Source organism: Mastigoproctus giganteus, chromosome 3, assembly GCF_048544385.1.
Source record: "Mastigoproctus giganteus isolate SK-2022 chromosome 3, ASM4854438v1, whole genome shotgun sequence".
NCBI lineage: Eukaryota > Metazoa > Arthropoda > Arachnida > Uropygi > Thelyphonidae > Mastigoproctus > Mastigoproctus giganteus.
In genome coordinates, this window is record NC_143577.1 from 49,131,820 (window position 1) to 49,155,916 (window position 24,097).

The window sequence follows — 24,097 nt, forward strand, 5'->3', positions numbered from 1 at the left end:
TCTACTTCCACAACAAAAGATGGAAGTCTGTTCCACCAATCAACCACCTGCTGGCTAAAGGCAAATTTCTGCACATCTATTCTACAACTATCTTTCCTCAGTTTGAATCTATGCCCTCTCAGTTTCTTAATCTGAGCAAGAGGAAGAATCCCATCAGCATTTGGCTTGCTCATCCCATTCAAGGCCTTATATACCTCAATCAGATCACCTCGCAGGTACCTACTCTCCAGACACTGCAATTTGCAGAACTTAAGCCTTTCTTGGTAAGAGCACCCATTTGTTCCCCTCACCAATCTTCTTGCCCTCCTTTGTACTTGTTCTAGCAACTCTACATCCTTTTTAAAACGAGGCCTCCAGACCTATACACAGTACTTGAGGTGTGGCCTGACCATTGCCTTGTACAACGGGATAATCACCTCCCTGTCCCTGCTAGCAAAATTCCTATATATCATTGACAAGACTCCATGACCTGCACTGTACACCTAACATCATATTTGACTGCTATTTGACAATTACCCCAGTCTTTTTCACTTTCCACTTCCCTGAGTGTAGTACCACACAGTTGATATGTTACTCTAGGGTTTCTGCTTCCCATATGTGTGTCACCTCCGTAGCCAGGTGGGAAGGAGCAGCAGTGCGCAGCACACACTTCTTGATTAGACCGGGGATTGAGCCCGTCACCACCAAATACGGAGGATGCGGAAAGGTCAAGGAATGACCACCGCATATCCCGGAGCAATATGGCCTTAGTTGCTAATGCTCCTAAAAACCAACCAAAACAAAACAAACAAACTTCCCATATGTCAATGTTAAACTTCAGTTGCCACTTCTCAGCCCATTTGCCCAACTTGTATGCTACTCCAACTAGATGCAGTTCGAGTAGCATACTGTCTTTACTGTCGTTAACAACCCTGTCAACCTTTGTATCATCTGCAGACTTGGACATTAATCCTGATATACCTTCATCAATATCATTGATGAATACACAAAACAACAATGGGCCCAGCACCGAACCCTGGGAAACTCCACTAATAACATTTGGCCATGAAGAGCAGTGTTTGATTACCACTCTCTGTTGTCTCCCACTCAACCATCCCTTTATCCAATGTAGCAATTTACCCTTAATGCAATACCTCTCCAATTTGTACAGCAGTCTTCCATGTGCAACAGTATCAAAAGCTTTCCTGAAATCCAAGTACATGATATCAAAATTATTTTTGACATTCAGTTCCTTTGTGACCACATCATAGTATCCAATCAAATTAGTCAGACAAGACCTCCCTTTAACAAACCCATGCTGTGTCTTAACTATTACTGCAGTCTTGTCTAGATGATCCTGCAATGCTTCTTTAACCAGTGACTCCATTATTTTCCCCGGAACACAAGTTAAACTAAGAGGTCTATAGTTACTTGTGTCACCTTTTGAACCCCCTTTCTGAATTGGTTGGCACATTATAGCCTCAGTTGCTGATTCGCCAATAAAACCCAAACCCAAACCAAACCAATCTGAATTGGTGATAAATTTGCACACCTCCAGTCCATGGGGACCTCCCCTGAGTCCAAGGAAGCTCTTATAATTATGGCAGGGTGTGCTTACTTCCTTTGCTGCATCCTTTGAATTAACTGGATAGATCCCGTCCACCCCAGGTGCCTTCGTTATGTTTAACTTCAACCATTTCTCCTCCACTTTGCTCTCAGTTATTACAAAATCACTTAGCTCCCTGTTAAAGTTTGATAAACTTCTAGCATTCCCCTAATTGAATAACTCCTCATGTGTGAATGAAAATAGTCAACCCATTTATGTTAAGTGGTCCAATCTGATTCATCCCTTTCCTTCTAGAGTTTACATAAGTAAAGAACTCTTTGCATCCTTTGCCAAAGATATCTCGTAATCTGCCTTCGCCTGCCTAAGGTGCCTTTGTGACTTGATTACAGACATGCTTATATCTGTCATAGGCTTCTGTGTCGCCTGATAATTTATGTGCATCCCATACATTTTTCTTCTCTACCACAAGCCTCATTAATTCATCTGACATCCATTTAAGCCTGAACCTTGAACAGTATTTCTTAGTTGGAATGAAAAGCCTAGTAGCCTCCAAGATGAAGTCCCTGAATGCTTCCCATTTAGAATTCAATGTTGGTAACATCATCAGTTGATCCCATTGTACAGAATTTAAAAACTGTCTGAGACCCCTGTAGTCATCTTTACGAAAGCAAAAGCCCTTCCCTTTAGCCTTGATGGTAGTTACATCTTTAAGCAATTCCCACATCAGTACATTGTGATCAGTATCACCCAGTGGTTCATTTATCTGCAGATTCTTAATGCATGAATAATCACTGCTGATAATCAGATCAAGAGTATTACTCCCTCTGGTTGCCTCTCGAACATGCTGCTATAGAAAATAGTCATCCAATAAATCCAAAAAAATCTTGCGCTAGTGTATGAGTGACCAATCCACAAGTGCCAGTCAATATGTGGAAAGTTAAAATCCCCCATTATAAGATATTCTGATTTACTGGCCCACCCTATTACTCTGCACAATTGCTCATTATACTCATCAGATTCATTAGGCCTATAACTCACACCTACTCTCATTTTTCCTTTCCCAGTGGTTATGTCACACCAAACAGACTCAAACCTCCTCCCTCCCTGTCCTGTCTATCCTTTGTGTACACATTGTACTCCCCAAATTTCAATTCTGCACTGCTTATATATATGTTATGTTTTTTTTAGGAGCATTAGCAACTAAGGCCATATTGCTCCGGAATATCGGTGGTCATTCCCTGACCTTTCCGCATCTTCTGTATTTGGTGGTGACGGGCTCGAACCCCAGTCTAATCAAGAAGCGTGTGCTATGCACTGCTGCTCCTTCCCACCTGGCTATGGAGGTGCCTATATATGTGTGTCTGACACCACGTCTCTGATATCTCGAAAATAACTGCCTTTGGTGTCTTGACTAACACTTCAAGCTCATAAAATTTATTAACAATACTCCTAGCATTGGTGCATCAGGTGGTAGATGACTTTCATCAACCGGTGAAATACCACCACTTTGCTTATTGGAGGCTTTAAGAGGTGAAACCCATGTTTAGTCTCTAGAGCAAAGTTTCCGGCATCCCTATACTTCTCCTTCAACCCATGCACGGTACTAAGTACTATAGGTTTTGATACCTTTCGTGTTGGGGTTTTCTTAAAAAAAAGAAAAAAAAACATGCAAGTATACATGCTCCTCTTTCTACTCTTAGTTACCCTAACACGGCACTTGTATTTATTTGTTCCACTATGACTCCCAGCGGTCCTAGAAATCTCCATTGCCTTGCTTTCCATGATGCTGCTGCTGCTCATTTCCAATAGAAGCAGTGCAAGAATCACTTTTGCCTCTGCCTGCAGCCACTGTTAACCTTTTAGGCTGTGTATTCCCCCCCCCAAACTAGCAGTTTTCTGACCCACCTAATATGCTCCTATGCACTTTTATTCTCTGCCACTTGTCTCAATATTTCATCTGATATCCATTTAGATCAAAGCCTTATCATTATTTCTCTGTTGGTATGAAAATCCCAGTAGCTTCTTTGAAAAACTTCCCATTTAGAATTTGCTGTTGGTAACATTATCACTTGGTCCCACTGCACAGAATTTACAAACTATCTGAGACCACTTTAGTTGCCCTTACAAAAGCAAAAGCTTTTTTCCTTTACCCTTGACAGTAGTCTCTTGTTGATTAATTTTCACATTAATAATTTAATTAATGAAATTAAATTAAGGAAATATTACAATTTCCTTATACATTGGGATTATGACATCTCTATCTCTACAAGCAAATGTTCAATAAATCATCAATGTCCTCTACTGCTTTCAATTCAGTTCCACCTTATTATCACACAAAAACACATCAGCACACTGTTCTGGGCATATTTTTTGAATCAGCATACATAATTTGTATAAAATTTGACCTTTCAACAATTGCACTGCTTGGAATGAAATCATAGTGAGTAATTCCTTTCTAGCCAAAGTTCACTCTAAGTTGCAGTCAATATCTGGGAAGTTGAAATCCTCTATTATAAGACAGCCTGATTTACTGCCCCACCCTATTTCCCTGTATAGTTATTCAATGTACTCATCGGAGTCATTAGGCCTATAACACACTTCTACTCTCAACTGAGTTTTCCCAGTGCTTATGTCACACCAAACTGACTCAACACTGCACTGTCCACCCGTGTCAACTGGATGCACTTCCCTAGATTTTATGTGTTTCTTAACTAACAGCATCACCCTCCTCCCCTTCTATCCTGTCTCCTTTCTGTACACGTACTCCCCAAATTCCAATTCTGTATCCCTTATCTCTGTGTGACACCACATATCTGATATCCCAACATCAGCCTTTGATCTTCACCAGCAACTCAAGTTCATCAAATTTATTTACTATGCTCCTAGCATTGGTGTACATGCAAGTTGCCTCTCGAACATTCTGCTGCAGAAAACAATCATCCAATAAATCCACAAAAGCCTTGCTAGTGTGCGAGTGACCAAACCACAAGTTGCAGCTGTTCTTACATGCACCTGTTCTTACTCTTAGTTATTCTAACACGGCCCATATATTTATTTGTTCCATGATAACTTCCAGCAATCCCTGAAATTCCCAGCACCTTGTTTTCCAAGTTGCTGCTCATTCCAATAGAACAGTGCAAGGATCACTTTCACTTCTGCCAGTGGCTACTGTTAATCCATTAGTCCATGCATCCCTCCAAGCTAGCAGTTTTCCAACCCACCTAACACTGCCTCATTAGCATCAGCAAATATTCTTGCACCCTTTCTATTTATGTGTATCTCAACCCTGTAGAGGAAGTCTCTCCTGTTAACAAGCACAGACCACACTGAGAAAAATTCTACAAATGAGCCTTGTACAATCTCTCCAGGGACAAACTGATTGACAAGGCTCTCATCCTATACTCCCTTCTATCGTGTCTGGTCAGAATTGCAGAAACTTTCAAATTCAATCATAACTCGCAACTTTTTTTCAATATTGGCCTGTACTTGTTAAGTAAATCTGCAGATATCTTACTCTTAATGTCAGTAGTGCCAATGTGTACAACAATATTGCCTTCTGTGTCCTTAAAAGATGATATCTGCTGTACAACTTCAACTTTTGTCCCTGGCAGACATACCTAGTCCTGTTCCACCAGTGCCGAATTAAGGCACGGGCTAACAGGGCCCTTGCCCAATGTGCTATTCTTTAAGGGGCACCAAATTTTACAAATCATGTAAAATATATATATATATATAGCCTTAGTAAAGGGGGCACTGAAATATCTTTCTGCCCGGGGCATGAAAATACCTTGGTCCAGCACTGTGTTCCACCTATCCTTTTTGCACAGTATATTCCCCATTTCCCTGACAATAGAGTCACTGACAACTACTAGTTCCTGTGGGACCAGTGTATTCTGCCTTGTGGATTGCCATTGTGTTGCCTGGTGTTCAAGTGCAAGCTCTGGCATTGATGTGGGCAGCTGAGAACTTGATGGGCCCCTCAATTTAATAATTCCTTCAAGGGCATCTACCCTGTTCTTCAAGCTCTCATAAAGGCCCATAACAACACTGAGTTGCTATTGTATCCCTTTTCTGAGAGCTCCACAAACATTCAGAGGACAACCCCCCCCTCAGTTCTCCCCTAAGCCACAGCATTCCTACTATTTGGAGCCCTTTTGCTTTGCTGTTCTGGTCTGAAGCATGATTTTGATTCAGTTTCAATACAATACAATTAAAAATATTACACTAAACTTATATCCCAATGCAGTAATAACACTATATATATATATATATATATGTATGTGCCGACCGGACCGGGCTAGCCGGGTGGGTAAAGTGCCTGCCTGGCAACCCAAAGGTCGCGGGTTCGATTCCCGCCTCGGGCTTGGATCAAAGTACTGCAAAAACCTTGGGAGGTGCATTATGGTCACAGAAGCCTATGCGCCAACAACTACCAAAAAAAAAAATATATATATATATATGTATGTATACACTGGCTTTCAAAGAAAGTGCATCACCCCTTAAAATTGTAATTGTCGTCCGAATAACGTAAGTATATGGCAATATTTCTTACAAATTGCATCAGATAAGATTGACATGCATAGGTGATGATCTAATATTGCACCAGCTGTTACTTTCAGCTATATAAGCATGCTCTGCAAGAGTTGCAGTCTTTCCTTGCTTGTGTCAGGATGGCAAGTTACGTGCAGTTGACGCCACGAAGAAAGAGTGCTATTGTTGCTTTACGTGAGAAAGGATATTCTTCCTGTCATGTTGCTTATAGAGTGTCTTGTAATCAGTCGATAGTGAGTAGATTTCTTTCCAAACTCAAGAATACTGGTTCTGCTGATAGGAAAAAAGGAACTGGACGCAAACGAGTTTCTATGCCAAAACAGGACTGTGTTTTGAAGCACTTATGCCTTAAAAACCATAAAGCTTCTTCATCTGAGCTGAAAAGAGAATGGGAAGAGCATAACAGGAGTGGTAGCAAGTGCAGTAACAGTCAGAAGACGCTTCTTCAAAAATGGGCTTGTAGACCGTCATCCTAAGAAGAAGCCCCTCCTCACACAAATAAAGAAAAAGGCCCAATTAATGTGGTGTAAGGAGTATGTCAAATGGATTCCTGAGCAGTGGAAGTCAGTTATTTTCTTGGATGAGAAGAAAATCAACATGCATGGCTCTGACGGGAGACAAACGATTCGCAGGAGATGTGGTGAAGAATACCATCCAGACTGTATGGTGTGTATAGTGAAATTCCCTACCAGCCAAATGATATGGGGGTTCATTTCGTATTGCAGAATAGATCACCTGCAGTTTATAAAAGGTTCTGTAAATGCCAATGGATACCTGGCTATATTGGTTTGTTTGTTTGTTATTTGGTTTTTAGAAGCATTAGCAATTAAGACCATATTGCTCCGGGATATGCGGTCATTCCCTGACCTTTCCGCATCCTCCGTATTTGGTGGTGACAGGCTCAAACCCCGGTCTAATCAAGAAGCTTGTGCTACGCACTGCTGCACCTTCCCACCTGGCTACAGAGGAGCCTTGGCTATATTGGAAAGGAAATTGCTGCCAACGATTAGAGACCATTTCAGGACAACTCTGCTCCTTGTCATCGGGCGAAAAGTGTAAGTAAGCACTTTTGTAGTTACTTTAGCTTCATTTCTGCATTAGAGGTTCAACAGTAATGTGTTTACATTTTACAGGATAAAAAATGGTTGGAAGAACAGCCCATTACAACTGTTAGCTGGCCAGGAAACAGCCTGGACCTGAATCCTTTAGAGAACTATTGGCATCGTGTGGAATCTGCAGTTGCCAGAAAGAAACCAAAGACCCTTCGTGAACTTCAGGAAGCCATAATTCCTGTTTGGAAACATGAACTATCAATTGATAATCTTCAGAATTTGATCTTGTCAATGCCACGACGGTGTGCTGTTGTCTCAGGGCCAAAGGCGGTTCAACTAAATATTAGTTTGCATCTAGTGAATTTTCATTTTGTTTTTGATTTAAAATGATAAACTGAAGCAAATTGGGGGCTTCTGATAACATTAGCATTAGCATTAGCAGAGGCATTTGATGCAAGAAAGCAAGCTTATGCAGCATCAGCCAAAAAAAAAAAAAAAAAAACCCACTTCCACTTCACCCCTCTGTTCGTTCAAAATACCTGTCCAGCTGAGCCTTAAACTTATTTAGGCTATCAACCTCCACCACAAGGGATGGCAGTCTGTTCCACCAACCAACCACCCGCTGGCTAAAGGCAAATTTCCGCACGTCTATCCTACATCTGTCTTTCCTCAATTTGAATTTATGCCCTCTCAGGTGATTTTTCTGAGCTAGAGGAAGAATCCCATCAGCATTGAGCATGCTTAAACCATTCAAGGCTTTATACACCTCTATCAGATCACGTCGCTGGTGCCTAGTCTCCAGACACTATAATTTGCAAAACTTAAGCCTTTCTTCGTAAGAGCACCCCTTTGTTCCATTCACTAATCTTGTTGCCCTTCTCTGTACTCATTCCAGCAGCTCTACATCCTTCTTGAAATGAGGCCTCCAGACCTGTATACAGTACTCTAGGTGTGGCCTGACCATTGCCTTATACAATGGAATAATCACCTCCTTATCCCTGCTGGAAAAATTCCTGTATATCATTGACAATACTCCATGAGCTACTCTTGCAGCCCGTCTGCACTGCTCAGAGAACTTCATATCTGCCTGCACAATCACCCCCAAGTCCCTTTCATTCTCTGCCACTGTCAGTGTAGTACCACAGAGTTGATACGTTGCTCTGGGGTTGCTGTTTCCCATGTGTAGTACTTTACATTTGTCAATGTTAAACTTCATTTGCCACCTCTCAGCCCATCTGCTCAACCTTTCCAGATCCTGTTGCAGCAGCATAGTGTCAGTAGTGTCCTTGACAACCCTGCCAACCTTTGTATCATCTGCAAACTTGGACATTAAGCTTGATATACCATCATCAATATCATTTATAAATACAGAAAACAACAATGGACCCAACACTGAGCCCTGAGGGACTCCATTAATAACATCAGTCCATGATGAGCAGTGTCCATTGATTACCACTCTCTGTCTTCTCCCCCTCAACCACCCCTTTATCCATAGCAGCAATTTGCCTCCAATGTCACACTGCTCCAATTTGTGTAGCAGTCTTCCATGTGCAACAGTATCAAAAGCCTTTCTAAGATCCAAGTATATAATATCAAAGTTATTCCCTGCATCCAGCTCTTTTGTGACTGCATCATAGTATCCAATCAAGTTGGTCAGGCAAGACTTCCCCTTAACAAAACCATGCTGTGTCTGAGCTATAACTGAAGTCTTGTCTAAATGATCCTGCAGTGCTTCTTTAACCAGTGCCTCCATTAATTTTCCTGGAACAGAAGTTAAGCTCTAACATTTAAGCCATAATTGTCATGTTTACCAAAACTGTTGTATAAAGGTTGCAAATGCTCATTTTAGAATGTTTTGAGAGCACCTGTCAAATATTACTTAGCTTAACTAGCTTAACTTTGCCTTAACTATTAATAAATATCTTTTTATATTTCTATTTGTAATGCTAGTCATTAATATAACGTACTATCGTGAAAAATGGTTAGAAATGTGAAATTCCTAGGTGATGCACTTTATTTGAACACCGGTGTATATGTTTCAGTATCGAGTTTTATATCATACTGATTTAACGTTATATGAATTTCGTATCTCCTATCAAGTTTAAGTTATATGTATTACATTAAAACATTATGTTTGTAAAATCTAAGTAGATAATAAATTTGACTATCTGCCACCTATGTGGTTTGAATCTCGTGCTACTATTTGCAATATATCTACACCAAATCACCGATTCTAAAAGAATATCACTGTTGTATGTTACAGTTTACGTGACAAGTTAAATTATTAAAACAAGTAAGTAGTACTATAAGTTATGGTTTATAATTCTCTGCTGATACTGATTACACTGCTACAAGTTACATAGAAACTTCCATATCAGCTATATTAACCTCCATGCACAAGTACATGGTGGGTGACCACCCAGGTGTGAACCAACGTAAGCAGGGGCCGAGGTGTGGCACCCACATCACATGGAGGAACGCCGCCCCTCTATGTTACCAGGCAGTACTAGGTGGTAGATGACTCTCATCAACCAGTGAAATACCACCACTTTGCTTATTGGAGGCTTGAAGTGGTGGAACCCATGTTTAGTTTCTAGAGCTAAGTTCCGGCCAACCCTTCCCAATCTCTTCCATCATGAAGTATGATTGATAACTTTTGAGTTTATGATGAACGTCGTGGCGAGATCCAATATTCCTTACATTTCGAGGGTACAGCTCTAAAACAGTGTTTGCAGGCCGGCCACTAGTTAGTACACTGGACCGAACCTATTGGTAACTCTCTAGGAGGCTTCCGGATCAGCTAGTGTATAATCTTGCTACCTCTACTCTGCCAGATAGTGACTGGAGGGAGTCCGAGTAGTGTGTATGCGGGGAGCATTGTCGAGGCCACGTTATGTCAAGGATCTGGGTATATTCTTACCATGTGTACGCCATATCCAAAAATTTCATTACTTCATACAGCATGTCCCACCCACTTTTTCTTACTATTGAATACACCATGAATTGTCAAACTAATAGAGCAAGCTTATCTGTGAAAAGATCTAAACCTCCCAAGCACCTCCTGATTCATTTCACAAATATACGTGGTCTCAATTCTAATCTCAGCGATGTCCATTTCCACTTGCAGTCTGCCAAACCCCATGTACTTTTTCTGACAGAATCTGTTATCGGTTGATTTAACTACTGCTCATCTCAGAGGCAAAATTATTCGCCGTATGATTCCTTTCGCCTCAAAGGTGGTATTTGTGCATATGTCTGTTCTGATATTCCCTGTCAGAGACTTGGCAATTTGGAAACTCCTCTCTTTGATCTTCTCTGGCCTAAAATCTCTCTACCTCATTGTGTCTCAAATTCATCTGTTGTCTCTACCGTTTTCCCAACTCCACTAATCACTTGGAGCTCTTTGACTTCCTCTCGTTGCAACTTGACTTTTTCTAGTCCAACTTTCCTAACAGTGAGGTAATTTTCCTTGGTGAGTTTAATGTTCACAACTCCAGCTGGCTTCCGTTTTCTAGTCACACCGACCCAGCAGGTCGAGATGCTGAGGCTTTTGCAATTACCAATGACCTAGCACAGATTGTTCATTTACCTACAAGAATACCGGACAATCCTAACCATACAGCCAAGGCACTTGATCTTTTTCTCACAAACAACCCTTCTAAGTACACAGTACATTTATTAATGATCTTGGTAAAACAACTCCCACCATTCCCAGCACACTCCATTTAATGCCTCCTGTGGTCTTCCGTCAAAAGGATATCAGAAGGATTTTGATGAATCTTGATGCTAAGAAAGCTCCAGGTCCCGATGGTATTTCTCCACTTGTTCTCAAAACCTGTGCTCCTGAACGTACTCCTATTCTTTGCCACCTTTTTTCACTTTCTTATTCCAAAGGTGTTTTTCCTTGGAATAAGAAATTTGCTTGGAAATTTGCTCATATCCAGCCAGTTCCTAATAAGGGTGACAAATTCCTCCCATCCAATTATCGTCCCATTGCAATTACTCCTACTCTTTCTAAAGTAATGGAGAAATCAATTAACCGCCAACTCTTAAACTATCTAGAAACCTTCCGTCTGATCAACGATTGCCAGTATGGATTCCGTCAGTGTCGATCCACTGGTGATATTCTGGCTTACGTCACCCATTTATGGACTAACTCAATGGAAAGGTTCAGTGAAACACAAGTAGTTGCTCTTGACATCTCAAAGGCTTTCGATCGTGTTTGGCATAAAGGTCTTCTAAACAAGCTTCCATCTTATGATTTGCCAACTGTTTTAGTAATTGGTTATCCAGTTTTCTCTCTGATCGCTCACTGAGGGTGATGGTAGATGGTTCTCTGTCTTCTAACTTCTCCACTAATGCCGGTGTCCCCCAAGGTTCAGTTCTTTCCCCCACTCTTTTCCTCTTGTATAATAATGACCTTTTAAATCCTATCCATAGTTTTGCTGATGATAGCACATTGCATTCCACTTTCCATTTTGAGAAACCTTGTCCTGCTCAATCAGCTTCAACTTCTCGAAAATCTGCTACCAATTCCTTAAATACCGATCTTCAGGTAATTCTCCAGTGGGGCAAAGACAACTTAGTTGATTTCAACCCTTCTAAAACTCAGTCTTGTCTTATATCTCGCAAAAAGGATTCTTCTGCTCCTATGCTTATCTTTAGTGACACTCCGATTTCTAGGCAAAATGATATATCTCTTTTGGGGATTACCCTGGCTTCTAATCTCTCTTGGCACAAGCACATTACAAATATTGCTTCCTCTGCATCTAAAAAACTTGGTTTTCTCTTTCTCTCTCGGCGTTACTTTTCTTCCATACAGCTGCTCACTCTGTATAAATCGCAAATCCGCCCTGCCATGGAATATTGTTCCCACATCTGGGGTGGTGCCCCCAAAACCTCACTCAGGCTTCTTGATTCCATTCAGAAGAGGGCAGTTAGGTTAATTAATGATTCATCTCTAACAGAGTCTCTCCACTCGTTTTTTCATAGACGTACTGTTTCTGCTGCATGCCTCTTCTACAGATACTTCCATGGGCACTGTTCTTCTGAATTGGCTTCTATAATTCCCGCTCTCTCTTTGAAAACAGTCCAAACACGTGCCGCCACCAGCCAACATCCATTTACTGTCCAACTTCAAACCCACAGAACCAACTTTTCATCTTCCTCATTTATTCATTCAACTGCCGTTTTCTGGAACAACCTTCCTTCATACGTATTTCCTGAAAATGACAATCTACAGAAGTTCAAGTCCAATATCAACAAATACCTTCTTTCGTCTTCTCACCCTCCAACCTAAGCATGGTACTAAGTACTATAGGTTCTAATACCTCTCGTGTTTGGGGTTCACCTAAAAAAAAAAAAAAGTATTGATACAAAAACAATGGTGGCAGAATTAATTCGAATGCTACTATCAATTCAATGCCGGCAGAAGTTGACTGTTTTTCTATACAATTACAAGGCCAAGTAAAGAACAAATACACCAAATTAATCAGAAAATCACAAAAAAATACTATACTACTAAAATTAAATCAAAAGTTATAGAATAACAATAATTTCAAATCAAAAAATAAAAAAAAATCCACTTAGCGGCTTTGAACACATCTGGTTCCCACTAGCCTCGTCAGCAGAATTGGAGAATTGATTACAGATAGTATTCATGTTATGTTCTTACCACCCAATGTCACCAGTTTAGACTAGATGGTCCAAAAATACTGATGAAAGTTGTTGCAATTTTTACTTGAAGCAACAATGAATGAAAACAGTATTCATTAACTACTTAAAGAAAATTAATGTAAAAGTTGTTTTATATTGGATAGTTGAATCATGGTCTCAATAGACCATGATTCAACTATCTAGTAAAGAACATGATTCATGTTCTTTACTAGACATCTGCATGTCTAGTAAAGAACCTCTAGCATCCCAAGAGTTATGGGGGTAATTGTGCAGGCAGATATGAATTTTTCTAGCAGGGATAAGGACGTGATTATCCCCTTGTATAAGGCAAACACCTTGAGTACTTTATACAGGTCTGGAGGCCTCATTTTAAGAAAGATGTAGAGCTGTTGGAATGAGTACAGAAAAGGGCAACAAGATTAGTGAAATGGAACAAAGGGTTGCTTTTACAAAGAAAGGCTTAAATTTTTTAGATTACAGTTCCTGGAGACCAAGCATCTGCAAGGTGATCTGATTGAGGTGTATAATGCCTTGAATGGTTTGAGCATGCTCAATGCTGATGGGATTCTTCCTCTTGCTCAGAATAATAGCCTGAGAGGGCATAAATTCAAATTGAGGAAAGACAGTTGTAGGATGTGCTGAAGTTTGCCTTTAGTCAGCAGATGATTGATTACTGGAACAAACTTCCATCTGTTGTTGTAGAAGTTGATGGGCTAAGAAGTGGCAACTGAAGTTTAACCTTGACAAATGCAAAGTACTGCATATGGGTAGAAGTAACCCCAGAGAAATGTACCAACTGTGTGGTACTACACTTAAAGTGGTAGAAAATGAAAAAGACCTGGGAGTAATTGTGCAGTCAGATATGAAGTTTTCTGAGCAATGCAGACAGGCTGCCAAGGCAGGTCATGGGGTTTTGTCAATGATATATAGGAATTTTGCTAGCAGGGAAAAGGAGGTGATTATCCCTCTGTATAAGGCAATGGTCAGGCTACGCCTTGAGTACTGCGTACAGGTCTGGAGGCCTCATTTTAGGAAGGATGTAGATTTACTTGAGCGTGTACAGAGAAGGGCAACAAGATTGGTGAGGGGAATGAAGGGATCCTCTTACCAAGAGAGCTTAAGTTCTGCAAATTGCAGTGGCTGGAGACTAGGCACCTGCGCGGTGATCTGATTGAGGTATATAAGGCCTTGAATGGGTTGAGCACGCTGAATTCTGATGGGATCCTTCCACTTGTTCAGATTACGAACCTAAGGGGGCATAAATTCAAATTAAGAAAAGACCGATGTAGATTAGATGTGTGGAAATTTGCCTTTAGCCAGCGGGTGGTTAATTGCTGGAACAAAATTCCATCTGTCGTTGTGGAAGTTGATAGGTTGAATAAATTTAAGGAGGAACTGGACAGGCATTTGGAGGGAATGGTGTGTTTTTTTTTTTTTTTTTTGGTTGATGCTTTCTTGCATCAAATGCCACTGCTACTACTATTTTTACCTTGTCAGTGTTTATCTTGCTCTTCATTTGTCGCCTTTGGTTCATCATAACAAGTGTTTCTTGACTAATTTTTTCTTCTTTGGATTTCTTTTTCCCTATAGGTTTCTTGGGCTTTATATCTTTCAGAAAGTTGTAATATTCCTTGTCAATATCTTGGTCTGAAGCTGTCTGCAGAAGCTCAAACTTGTTCTTAAGTTCCAGTACATACTGTTTTTTCTCGTCTTCTGTTATCTCAAAGACCTTCGTATTATTTACTCGAGTCAGTTTTTTCCTTTCTTTTCCTACATCTATATCAAGTGTGCATCTTACTATTCTGTGATCACTTCCAACATTTACCTTATTCAGGACGGTAACATCATTCACAATATATCTTCTGTTAGTGAGGATGAAGTCGATTTCATTAGTTGTTAATCCATTTGGACTCTTCCATGTCCACTTTCTGTTCACCCTTTTCTTGAAAAAAAGTGTTCATTACTGACAATCCTTAAGATTCTGCAAATTCCACAAGTCTTTCACCTCTTTCATTGCTTTCACCAATTCCAAAATTTCCTAGTTTCTCCTTCTGCACTGTTTTGTTTTTTTCCAACTTAGCATTGAAGTCCCCCATAATGATAGTGTAGTGGGTTTTCTGCTCATCTAGAAGACTCTCAATTTCGGTGTACATTTCTTCAACCTCTTCATCATCATGGCTCAATGTTGGTGCACAAATCATTATAACCTTTAGCTTGTACCTCTTAGAAATCCTGAGTATTAGTCTTGACACCCTTGGTGATGTACTTTTGAATTCCAAAATGTTGTTTTTTTTATATCCTTATGAACCAGAAAGGCAGCTCCACCTTCACTCCTTTCACTGTTTCCATTGGTGTATAGCAGATTTCCACTTGATAAACACAGCAGATTTCCACTTGAAATAGAGTATGTGCATTATACCTGTGTTATTTACTCGATTTGGAAAGTAATATGATTGAGGAACTTTACTGTTCAACTTGTTTCTAAAGTTGAAATTTTTGCTGAAATTAAAACAAAGTTTCTATTGAAGATTTATGTTTATTTTATAAAGGAACTTGAAACTGAAAAGAAAAATTATTTAAAATAATAATAGTCATTGTATGAATGGCATGACAAGTTGTTATGAAATAAAAGTTTGCTTATTTTTATTTTTTGGATAGATAAATCTGAAGAATGGCCATATTAAAATAAAGTGCTACTTATAATTTAAATAAGTCAGTGACTCTCAAACATTCCTTGTCTTCATAGTTTTGTCGGTGTTACTATCAGCAAGCAATAACAAGAAAGTTCAGAAATCAGGCTGAATTTCTTACATTACATGCTCCATGTATATATAATATTAGTCTTCTTTTTCATGCACTTAATGTTCTAGACATTAAGTGCATGAAATTTTGTAATAAGTAATAAGTGGAGTGTATATTTTATGGTGTTTATACAAAGCCTACCTTTTGCCCAACACTTAATTTCTTGTATACCCTGGTTTGAAAAACACCAGTTTGAATCATAAGCTTGAGATTAATTAAATACATCAATCTGATCAAAAGTATAAATTTAAATCTGTATTCTAAGAACTATGATGTGGCCATCCTAGTGGTTTATACAGTGGTGTGCAAAACGTAAAGACCAACACTATTTCTAAAGGTTACAACCACAAAATCTTTACTTAAGGTACTCTTTACTGATGAGAGTAGATTCAGTCTCAGCAGCTATTCTATGTCAGCTAATCCGGCGAGAGGTTGGCACACAGTATTACCCTGCAAACATCAACGAAAGGGATCGATATGTCTGGGAAGGCGTTATCTTGGATGGATGGATGTACACAACTCCAGATACTGGAAGGCGATACTGTAATCAGTGCACACCACTGTACTGAGGTAATCCTTCCCCATATGCATCTGTTCCAAGGTGCCATTGGCCCCGAGTTCGTGTTTATGGATGATAACGCCACACCCCATCGTACTGCAGCTGTTGATGTGTTTTTGGAAAGTGAGGACATTATTTGTATGGGTTGGCCTGCCCATTCCCACAATCTAAATCCCATCGAACACATATGGGATGCTCTGGGGAGATGCCTAGCGGCATGTCCACACCCATCAGAAAATGTTTACCAGGCTAAAGGTGGTGCTGACAGAGGAATGGACGATGTTACCACAAGAACTTATCAACAACATTGTTCTAAGTATGGACAGGCAGTGCAAAGCCTGCTTCGACATTAGGGGTGGCCATATCTCCTACTGAGAACCACCTCTTTCCTTTGTTCCATCTTTGGCAGTGATGCATCTGTATCGTGGCAGTCAGTGCTATGCTGCCATTTTTGAATAAAGCCCCTCTGTACCGTTTTGTTTCCATTGTTGTGTCGGTGTTGTTTTCTTCATCATTTCTGTACCTCACGAAGTTCTTTGGTATGCTTTTCCCATATCCAGGCCACTCCTATGAGAAGCTGCAGGTGAAAACCTGACTGGACCTGAAATTTTGCACACCAGTGTAGTACATAAAAAAGGGAGGAGACTACTATTTCAATGAAAAGAACCTAAATATTTCATAATAGTGCTTCATTATATCCCTAACATTAAAACATTTTATGCTGTTTATTGCAGACAGAGTTGGACTTAGTGGATTATCTGTAAAAAAAGCTGTTAGAAAAGGGAACTCAAAGGATTTTGAAAGTTGTCAGGTTTACCTCTCTCCCACACTTCGATATGCTGGAACCAACATATTTTCTCCACATTATAAGTATGTAATTTATTTTTTTTTTTAAATTTCTTATACAGTGGATTCCGGTTATTTGGGCCACCGGTTAATCGGGGCAGCCGTTTATTCGGGGCAAATCTTAAAAAACAGAAACCGATCGAGAAAATAGCCAGGGTTTACTTCGCTTAATTGGGACAGCATGCCGTTTAATCGGGGCAGGAGACCGCAGCACTGGAGATTACCCTACGATTGTCTCCGATGGTACCACGTGGTTCGGTCGAAATTCTGGAGGTCACAACCATAAAACAATAAAAACAATTAGCAGTCACCTGTTTATTGGGCTTTTCTGTTAGTGAAATCTATCATAAACGTACAGTAAACTCAATCTTACTGAATTTGCGATAATACCGACAGCTGGAATTCTGTGGGTTATTATGGTGAAATGTGTTTACACTTCCATGAAATCTTAAATCATATAAAAAAATTAATTTTCATATCTTCTCTTCATTCCTATTTTTAAAGCTTTGTAACTTGTTACTCGGTTCTCACTTGCACGTATTGTGTTACTTGCAATTTGTGTGTGCTGTGTTCTTTGTTATTGATTGCTTATCTTTTTACTGTTTTAAATTTTAACCTCTAACCTCTCAAATGTCAGTGAACAGAAATGTCAACTAGTTCGTATGTACGTACAGTACGTATTAATTATTCCGATTTTCACGTATCATTTAATTTTTTAATTGGTAAGGTAATAAAGGGTAAATTTGTGCTTAACATATCTTTGCTTTTATAGCCTGTGGATAATATTCCTCCTATTTTCGCTAATTAGAATCGCTGTTTAATAGAATTAAAATTCAATTCACAAACGTGATCACAATGACCGGCGCTTACTGCACATCGTATAGTGAACGGTACTTTACTATGTTGAGTTCGTGGTAACGTGATTTGATTGTACAGTGAACCAATTGTAAAAAAAGGGGGGTTACATTGTATTTTTAACTATTTTAACTATTTACGTGAAACTTCGGATAATTGGGGCAGCCGCTTAATCGGGCCAAAATGCACTAGTCCCGATGTGTCCCAAATAACCGGAATAGACTGTATCTCTAAACATATAGTTCTTCATAAAGTAGAATTTCTTTATTAATTTGCAGTAATTTATAACTGATTAGACTCCTTTATTAAAAAGGTGTTTGGTGGTTATCCAGATTTTGTCTAAATTAATTTCCATATATACTCAATTCAGCTACCATAACCAGAGAAGTTTATGACTTTGTTATATTTTGTTTTATTATAGTAGATGTACCATTGCAGCATCCATGTTTGTTGTCCCAGTATTACAGTAAGACAAAAAAACACTATTTTTGTATCAAAATACATATGTACTGCTGTAGTAATGAGTAGCCATTGTGTTCATTGTATTCATATAATAACAATATAAAGACTCTTTAATATTCTTTTGTGTAATTGCATAGGAATTTAAACCACCTACAGTATTAATTATACTGTAGGTGTTTTGAAGTCCAAGTTGTAAATTTTATAATGTAATAGGTAACGCAATTTTAGAACTTAATATCATACTTAACACAGTGTGATTTTATGCTGTAATATATACATACTTCTGTATAAATTGCGAATAATGTAGCATTATTATTGTAATTTATATCCCTCATGATTACGATCATGGTATAGTGTTGTAGTTTGTTCATTTAAATTAAATCATGCCTCAGATTCTACAGAGCAGCAAAACAGAGCTCAGAGAAGTAAGAATGCTTTGGCTATCAAGTGCAGTTCTACAAATCTGGATATAATTCGAGGGTTTAGTGTCAAACAATGTTAACTACAAAATCATTTTGTAGTGAACATTTTTGTAATTAATCAAGAAAAAGTCATTTAACATTTTCTTGATTTACTAGAAATGTACTTACAGCCCAAGCTAACTTGTAACAGGAGATGCTTTTATGTCTTTTAGATACAGAGTGTGAGATGGATGTGCCCTTGGTAAGTAAAAATTCAGTGTTTTAATGGGAAAATTTGAGAACTTGAGAAAAAATGTTGATGGCTTCAAGGGAATGGAATTAAAATAGGACCCATCAAGCACTCAGCTCCCATACAGTGCCACAGCATATACCCATGTATCAAGCAACACAGTGAGGTCTCCAAAAGCAGAAGGTGCTGGTCCCACAGAAGTAGCTTTTGTTAATGGCTATTTCCAGGAAAATGGGAGATATACCATACAAAAATGGATAGGATAATAACATTAAGAATAGGTGGTCTGAGGATTTACTTGACAGGTATAAGGCAATGTTAAGAAACAGCAGCAACTTAGGGTTCAATTTGAAAGTTTCTCGAATTTTGCCCAAACATGATAGAAGGGAGTACATGATGAAAGCCTTGAGAATCAGTTTTGGCCGTGGTGTACGTGCAAGGTGGAGGCGGGGGGGAACAGATTCTCCATGATAGTATAATAGTTTCATTACTTGTCACTCATTACTTTCATTACTTTGGAGAGTTCTACGTTTGATGCATTGTTGCTGTTATGGGCATTGCATCAGGCATACATGTAAAATTTTTCACTGATTGCAATAAAGATATATATGTCACTGATAACAAGAGGAACTTCTAGTCTCCTTTGATCAAGGCTGTAGTTAGCCAATCTCAGGCGGAGGGAGTAGGGTTCCCAGCCCACACAACATGCAAATCAGCCCCCCCCCCCCGCACACTTATGCAGACTTAATACATAATTGCACAATATGGTCTAAGTGTCACTGATGTGCCTAAAACACAACAATAACAACAGTGGGGTAACAGGGAAGACTTTTTGTAGGAATGGATGGGATGTATTTAAATAGAAGGGATGCAAGATTATTTGCAGATACAGTGATACAGTGTTAGGTGTGTTGGAAAACTGCTTTGTATATGGCAGGGGTCCCCAAACTTTTAGAGAAGCAGGCCACATATCAATTTTTGGAATATTTGGTGGGCTGAAAAAATTCCTAATTATTGAAAACTATATTCGATCATATTTATGCAGAGAAACAAATTTTATACCTACCTATATATGTACAGATTCAAAAATAAATCGATGGAATTGTAATATAAAATATACCAGTTTGTTTATATCCAGTTTTAATTATTACTTATTTATTGTACTAATCACAAAAATACAGTTAATAACACAACAGAATTACAATTAATGCGATGAATGTGGTTGTAGAGTGTGACTCAGTTTCATAATATCGGGTTTTAAAGTACTAGTTCCAATTCTTAAAAAGTCAAGTAAATGCAGGTCATTTAGATGCAGTTGTATTTTTGATTTTACATATTTCATTTTTGAAAAGGTCTGCTCACATATATATGTACTTCTGAAAATTGATGTAACCTTTCTTGCAAAATTTTTAATTTTTGGATAATCTGACTCAAATAATGTTGAATAAAATTGAATTAGATTTTCATTTTTAAATATTGTCTTTAGTGCATCATTAGATTGAAGATCTGCCAACTCTGTAAATTCTCATTAACATTGTTGACGGGTACATCAAACGGATTTTGAAAAAGTTCCAACACCTTTGAATTATTTTTAAAATCAGAAAATCTCCAAAATTTTCCTGCAACAAACTAACATTTTGAAAAAAATTTTCAGTGGAAAAATTACAACTAGGCATAATTATCGCAATATGTAAATTGTGAAAAATTATTCCGAAGTAGTTGACCTTTAAATAACTCCAGTTTTGTTTCAAATGCTTTCACATTATAATACAATTCATTGACAAGTTTGTCTCATCCTTGTAGTTTCATATTAATAAAATTCAGGTGTTCACATATATCTGATAAAAAGGCAAGGTTTTACAACCATTTGAGAACTGATAGTTCCGGAACAAGTTTCAATTTTTCTTTCATAAATAGATCCTAAGTTTCGATCCTAAGTTCAAAAAATTGCTCCAACACATTACTGCAGTTCAACCGTCGTACTTCAGTGTGGTACAGCAAATCACTATTCAGTCTCAATTGTTTCAAGAAAATTTTTGAATTGCTGATGATTCAGACCAGTCTTGCAAATAAAATTTTCTGTTGATATTACAGTTGACATGAATCTACACCCAAAAATTTTCTGCATAAAGACTGCTGGTAAATTATGCAATGAAATTGCATTGGTTTTTTAATATTTTTACTCTCAAGATATTTATGAAGCTGACTCATGAACCTAATTTTAGTACTGACCATATTTTTAGTGCCATCTGTCATAATTGCTGATAGCAAATCCCAATTCAGTTTTAGACCGTCAATTGCTTCTGACACACACAAAAATATATTTTCATCTGTTGATGTATTTTTCAAGCTTTTTAATGCAGCTAGCTCTTGTTACTGCTTCAAAACTTTGAGTTATACCTCAGATATAAATTAGTAATTGAGCTGTATGACTTGTATCTTCACTCTCATCAGTTGCTATTGAAAAATGTGTTAATTCATGAACTTTTTCTGAGTTGATTTTGAACATTGGCTCCTAAACTTTCAATTCTTCTCGTTACAGTTGCTGAAGATAAACTTACAGATGCAAAATTCTTTACTTTCTCAGGACATACTTCTGCAATTACCAAACAAATTCTCAATCCGTAAAGACCCTTCCTTTAGCAATGATCTGGGAGGCTCAAAAACTAGCTCTAACTGCAGATAAACTTTGATGAGTAAAAGTTATAATCTTCTGTTATTGACTTTGAAAAGTTTGGGTTAGTTCTTGGAGTATTTTCTGCCACAAAGCTTCTTGAAATTTATCGTAATTTGAGATGTTTTGTGGTGTAGTGATGTTTCACATTATATTCCTTGAACACCAACAAGGCTTCATTGCAAATAAGACAAGGGCAAGTATCATTAATCAGTGAAAAAAGTAATTAATTGGCCACCACTCATTAAAAACGCAACACTGAGCATATGAGCATCAACTTTTCTTTTTTTAACATCAACTTTGACATGATTTTTATGGGGTCACTGGAATAATTAAGCAGTAACAATCACAAATTTAATTTAACTGAAGCTTTTGAGATTTAGTTTGAGATTCTTCAGCTGTGAGAATACATACATAAAACATTACAAATGGAATGTGTAGTGTGTGGTCATGTTGAGTAAAAAGAGAGAGAACGTGCACGAGGATGTGTTCAAATGCTAAAGCATTTACCGAGCTAGGTGATCGTTGTTGATGCAGGGTGTGTACGTGGGCTGAGTGCCAATGTTTGTCATATTGTAACACTACAGGCTCCATGATTGGGTGTAGCCGCACGCTTCTATTGCAATTAAAAACACTATGGCAACCATATATGTGTAGTGACTCAAGCCACAATCGTTGATGGTAGTGGCAGGATTGGTCAACGACCTCGGTATCATGTCTGGGATTGAGGTTGCATTGCATTGACCAAAAGTGCTCTGCAACTGCAGAGTCAGCCAGTCGAATGGCCCTTTCATGTTCTGAGAGGTGGTCCTGGAGCCTACTGGCAGTTTCCCCCAACATAGCAGCTGCCACAATCATGGCAGGTGATACAGTATATCATACCCGTGCATAAAAGGGGGGACGGGTGTCTTCACCCTCGAGACAAGGTATATCAGGCTTGATGTCTAAGTTTGCATGATACAAAGATTGGTAGGGCAGTTAACAACAGTCATCAGGGTGGGCTACTTCAACAAGATCTAGGAAATTTGGGTTGATGGGCTGATAAATGGCAGTTGAAATTTAACACTGAGAAATGCAAGGTACTGCAAATGGGTATCAGTAACCCCAGAGTAACTTATCAACTGTGTGGTACTACACTCAGGGTAGTGGAGAATGAAAAGGACCTGGGGGTAATTGTGCAATCAGATACGAAATTCTCTGATCAGTGTAGGCATTCTGCCAGGACAGCTCATGAGGTTTTTGTCAATGATATACAGATTTGCTAGCAGAGATAAGGAGGATCTGGAAGCCTCACTTTAGGAAGGATGTAGTTCTGCTGGAATGGGTGCAGAGAAGGTCTAACCAGATTGGTGAAGGGAACAAAAGGGTCCTCTTACGTAGAAAGGCTTCAATTTTGCAAATTGCAGCAACTTGAGACCAGGCAACTGCAGTATATCCAATTGAGGTGTTTAAAACCTTGAATGGATTGAGTAAGCTGAATGTTAATGGTATTCTTCCACTTGCTGAGACTACACACACAAGTGAGCATAAATTTAAGTTGAGGAAGGTTGGTTGTAGGATAGCCATGCAGAAGTTTGCCTTCAGGTTTTTTTTTTGCTTTTGCTATAAAAGTTGGCTTTATTGCATCATTTGCCATAATTACTACTACTACCGCAGACAGTGTGGATTTGTTAAGAGGTGATTTTGTGTGACCAGTCTGATTGGATATTATAATGCAGTGACAAAGGAACCGGATTAAAAAAAAAAAAAAAATTTTTAATATCATAATCTTGGATTTCAGGAGCGCTTTGGATACTATTCGAGATAAAGGGTTGGTTAAGTGGGAGAAGGCAGAGTGGTTATTAATGGACACTGCTCTTCACAGACTAATGCTATTAGTGTAGTCCCCCAAGTTCAGTGCTGGGCCCATTGTTGTGTTCTTTATTGATGAACATATATCATAAATATAGAAATATGTATTCTGTATATTTCAATATATACCTTCATCAATATCATTAATGATATTGATGAAGGTATATCAGGCTTAATGTCTAAGTTTGCAGATGATACAAAGGTTGGAATGATGGTTAATGATAGTAATCAGGGCAAACTGCTGCAACAAGAACTAAAAAAATTAAGCTGATGTGCTGAGAAATGACAGTTGAAGTTTAATATTGATAAATGCAAGGTACTGCATGCGGACAGCAGTATTCCCAGATTACGGTGGTTTGACTGTTGATGATCCTGCTCAGATAGCTGACAATCTGAACGAGTACTTTGCATCTACATTCACAAATGGAGTTATTAAGGGAGGCGAATGCCAGACGTTTATCAAATTGTAACTGGAGGCTTAATGATTTGTAATAACTGAGAGAAAAGTGGAGGAAAAATTGTTGAAGTTAAACATAAGAAAGTCACTCGAGGTGGATGGGATCTATCCAGTT

General features: G+C 38.7%; 1 protein-coding gene across 1 annotated transcript in view; it reads left to right on the forward strand.

The window, feature by feature from the left end:
• Positions 1-24,097, forward strand: part of Neurl4 (neuralized E3 ubiquitin protein ligase 4) — a 636,447-nt gene that overhangs the window by 608,769 nt on the left and 3,581 nt on the right. Inside the window, exon 25 of the mRNA XM_090369970.1 lies at positions 16,921-17,056. Coding sequence (XP_090226096.1) covers positions 16,921-17,056 — 136 coding nt within the window. The remainder of the gene's footprint in view (positions 1-16,920; positions 17,057-24,097) is intronic.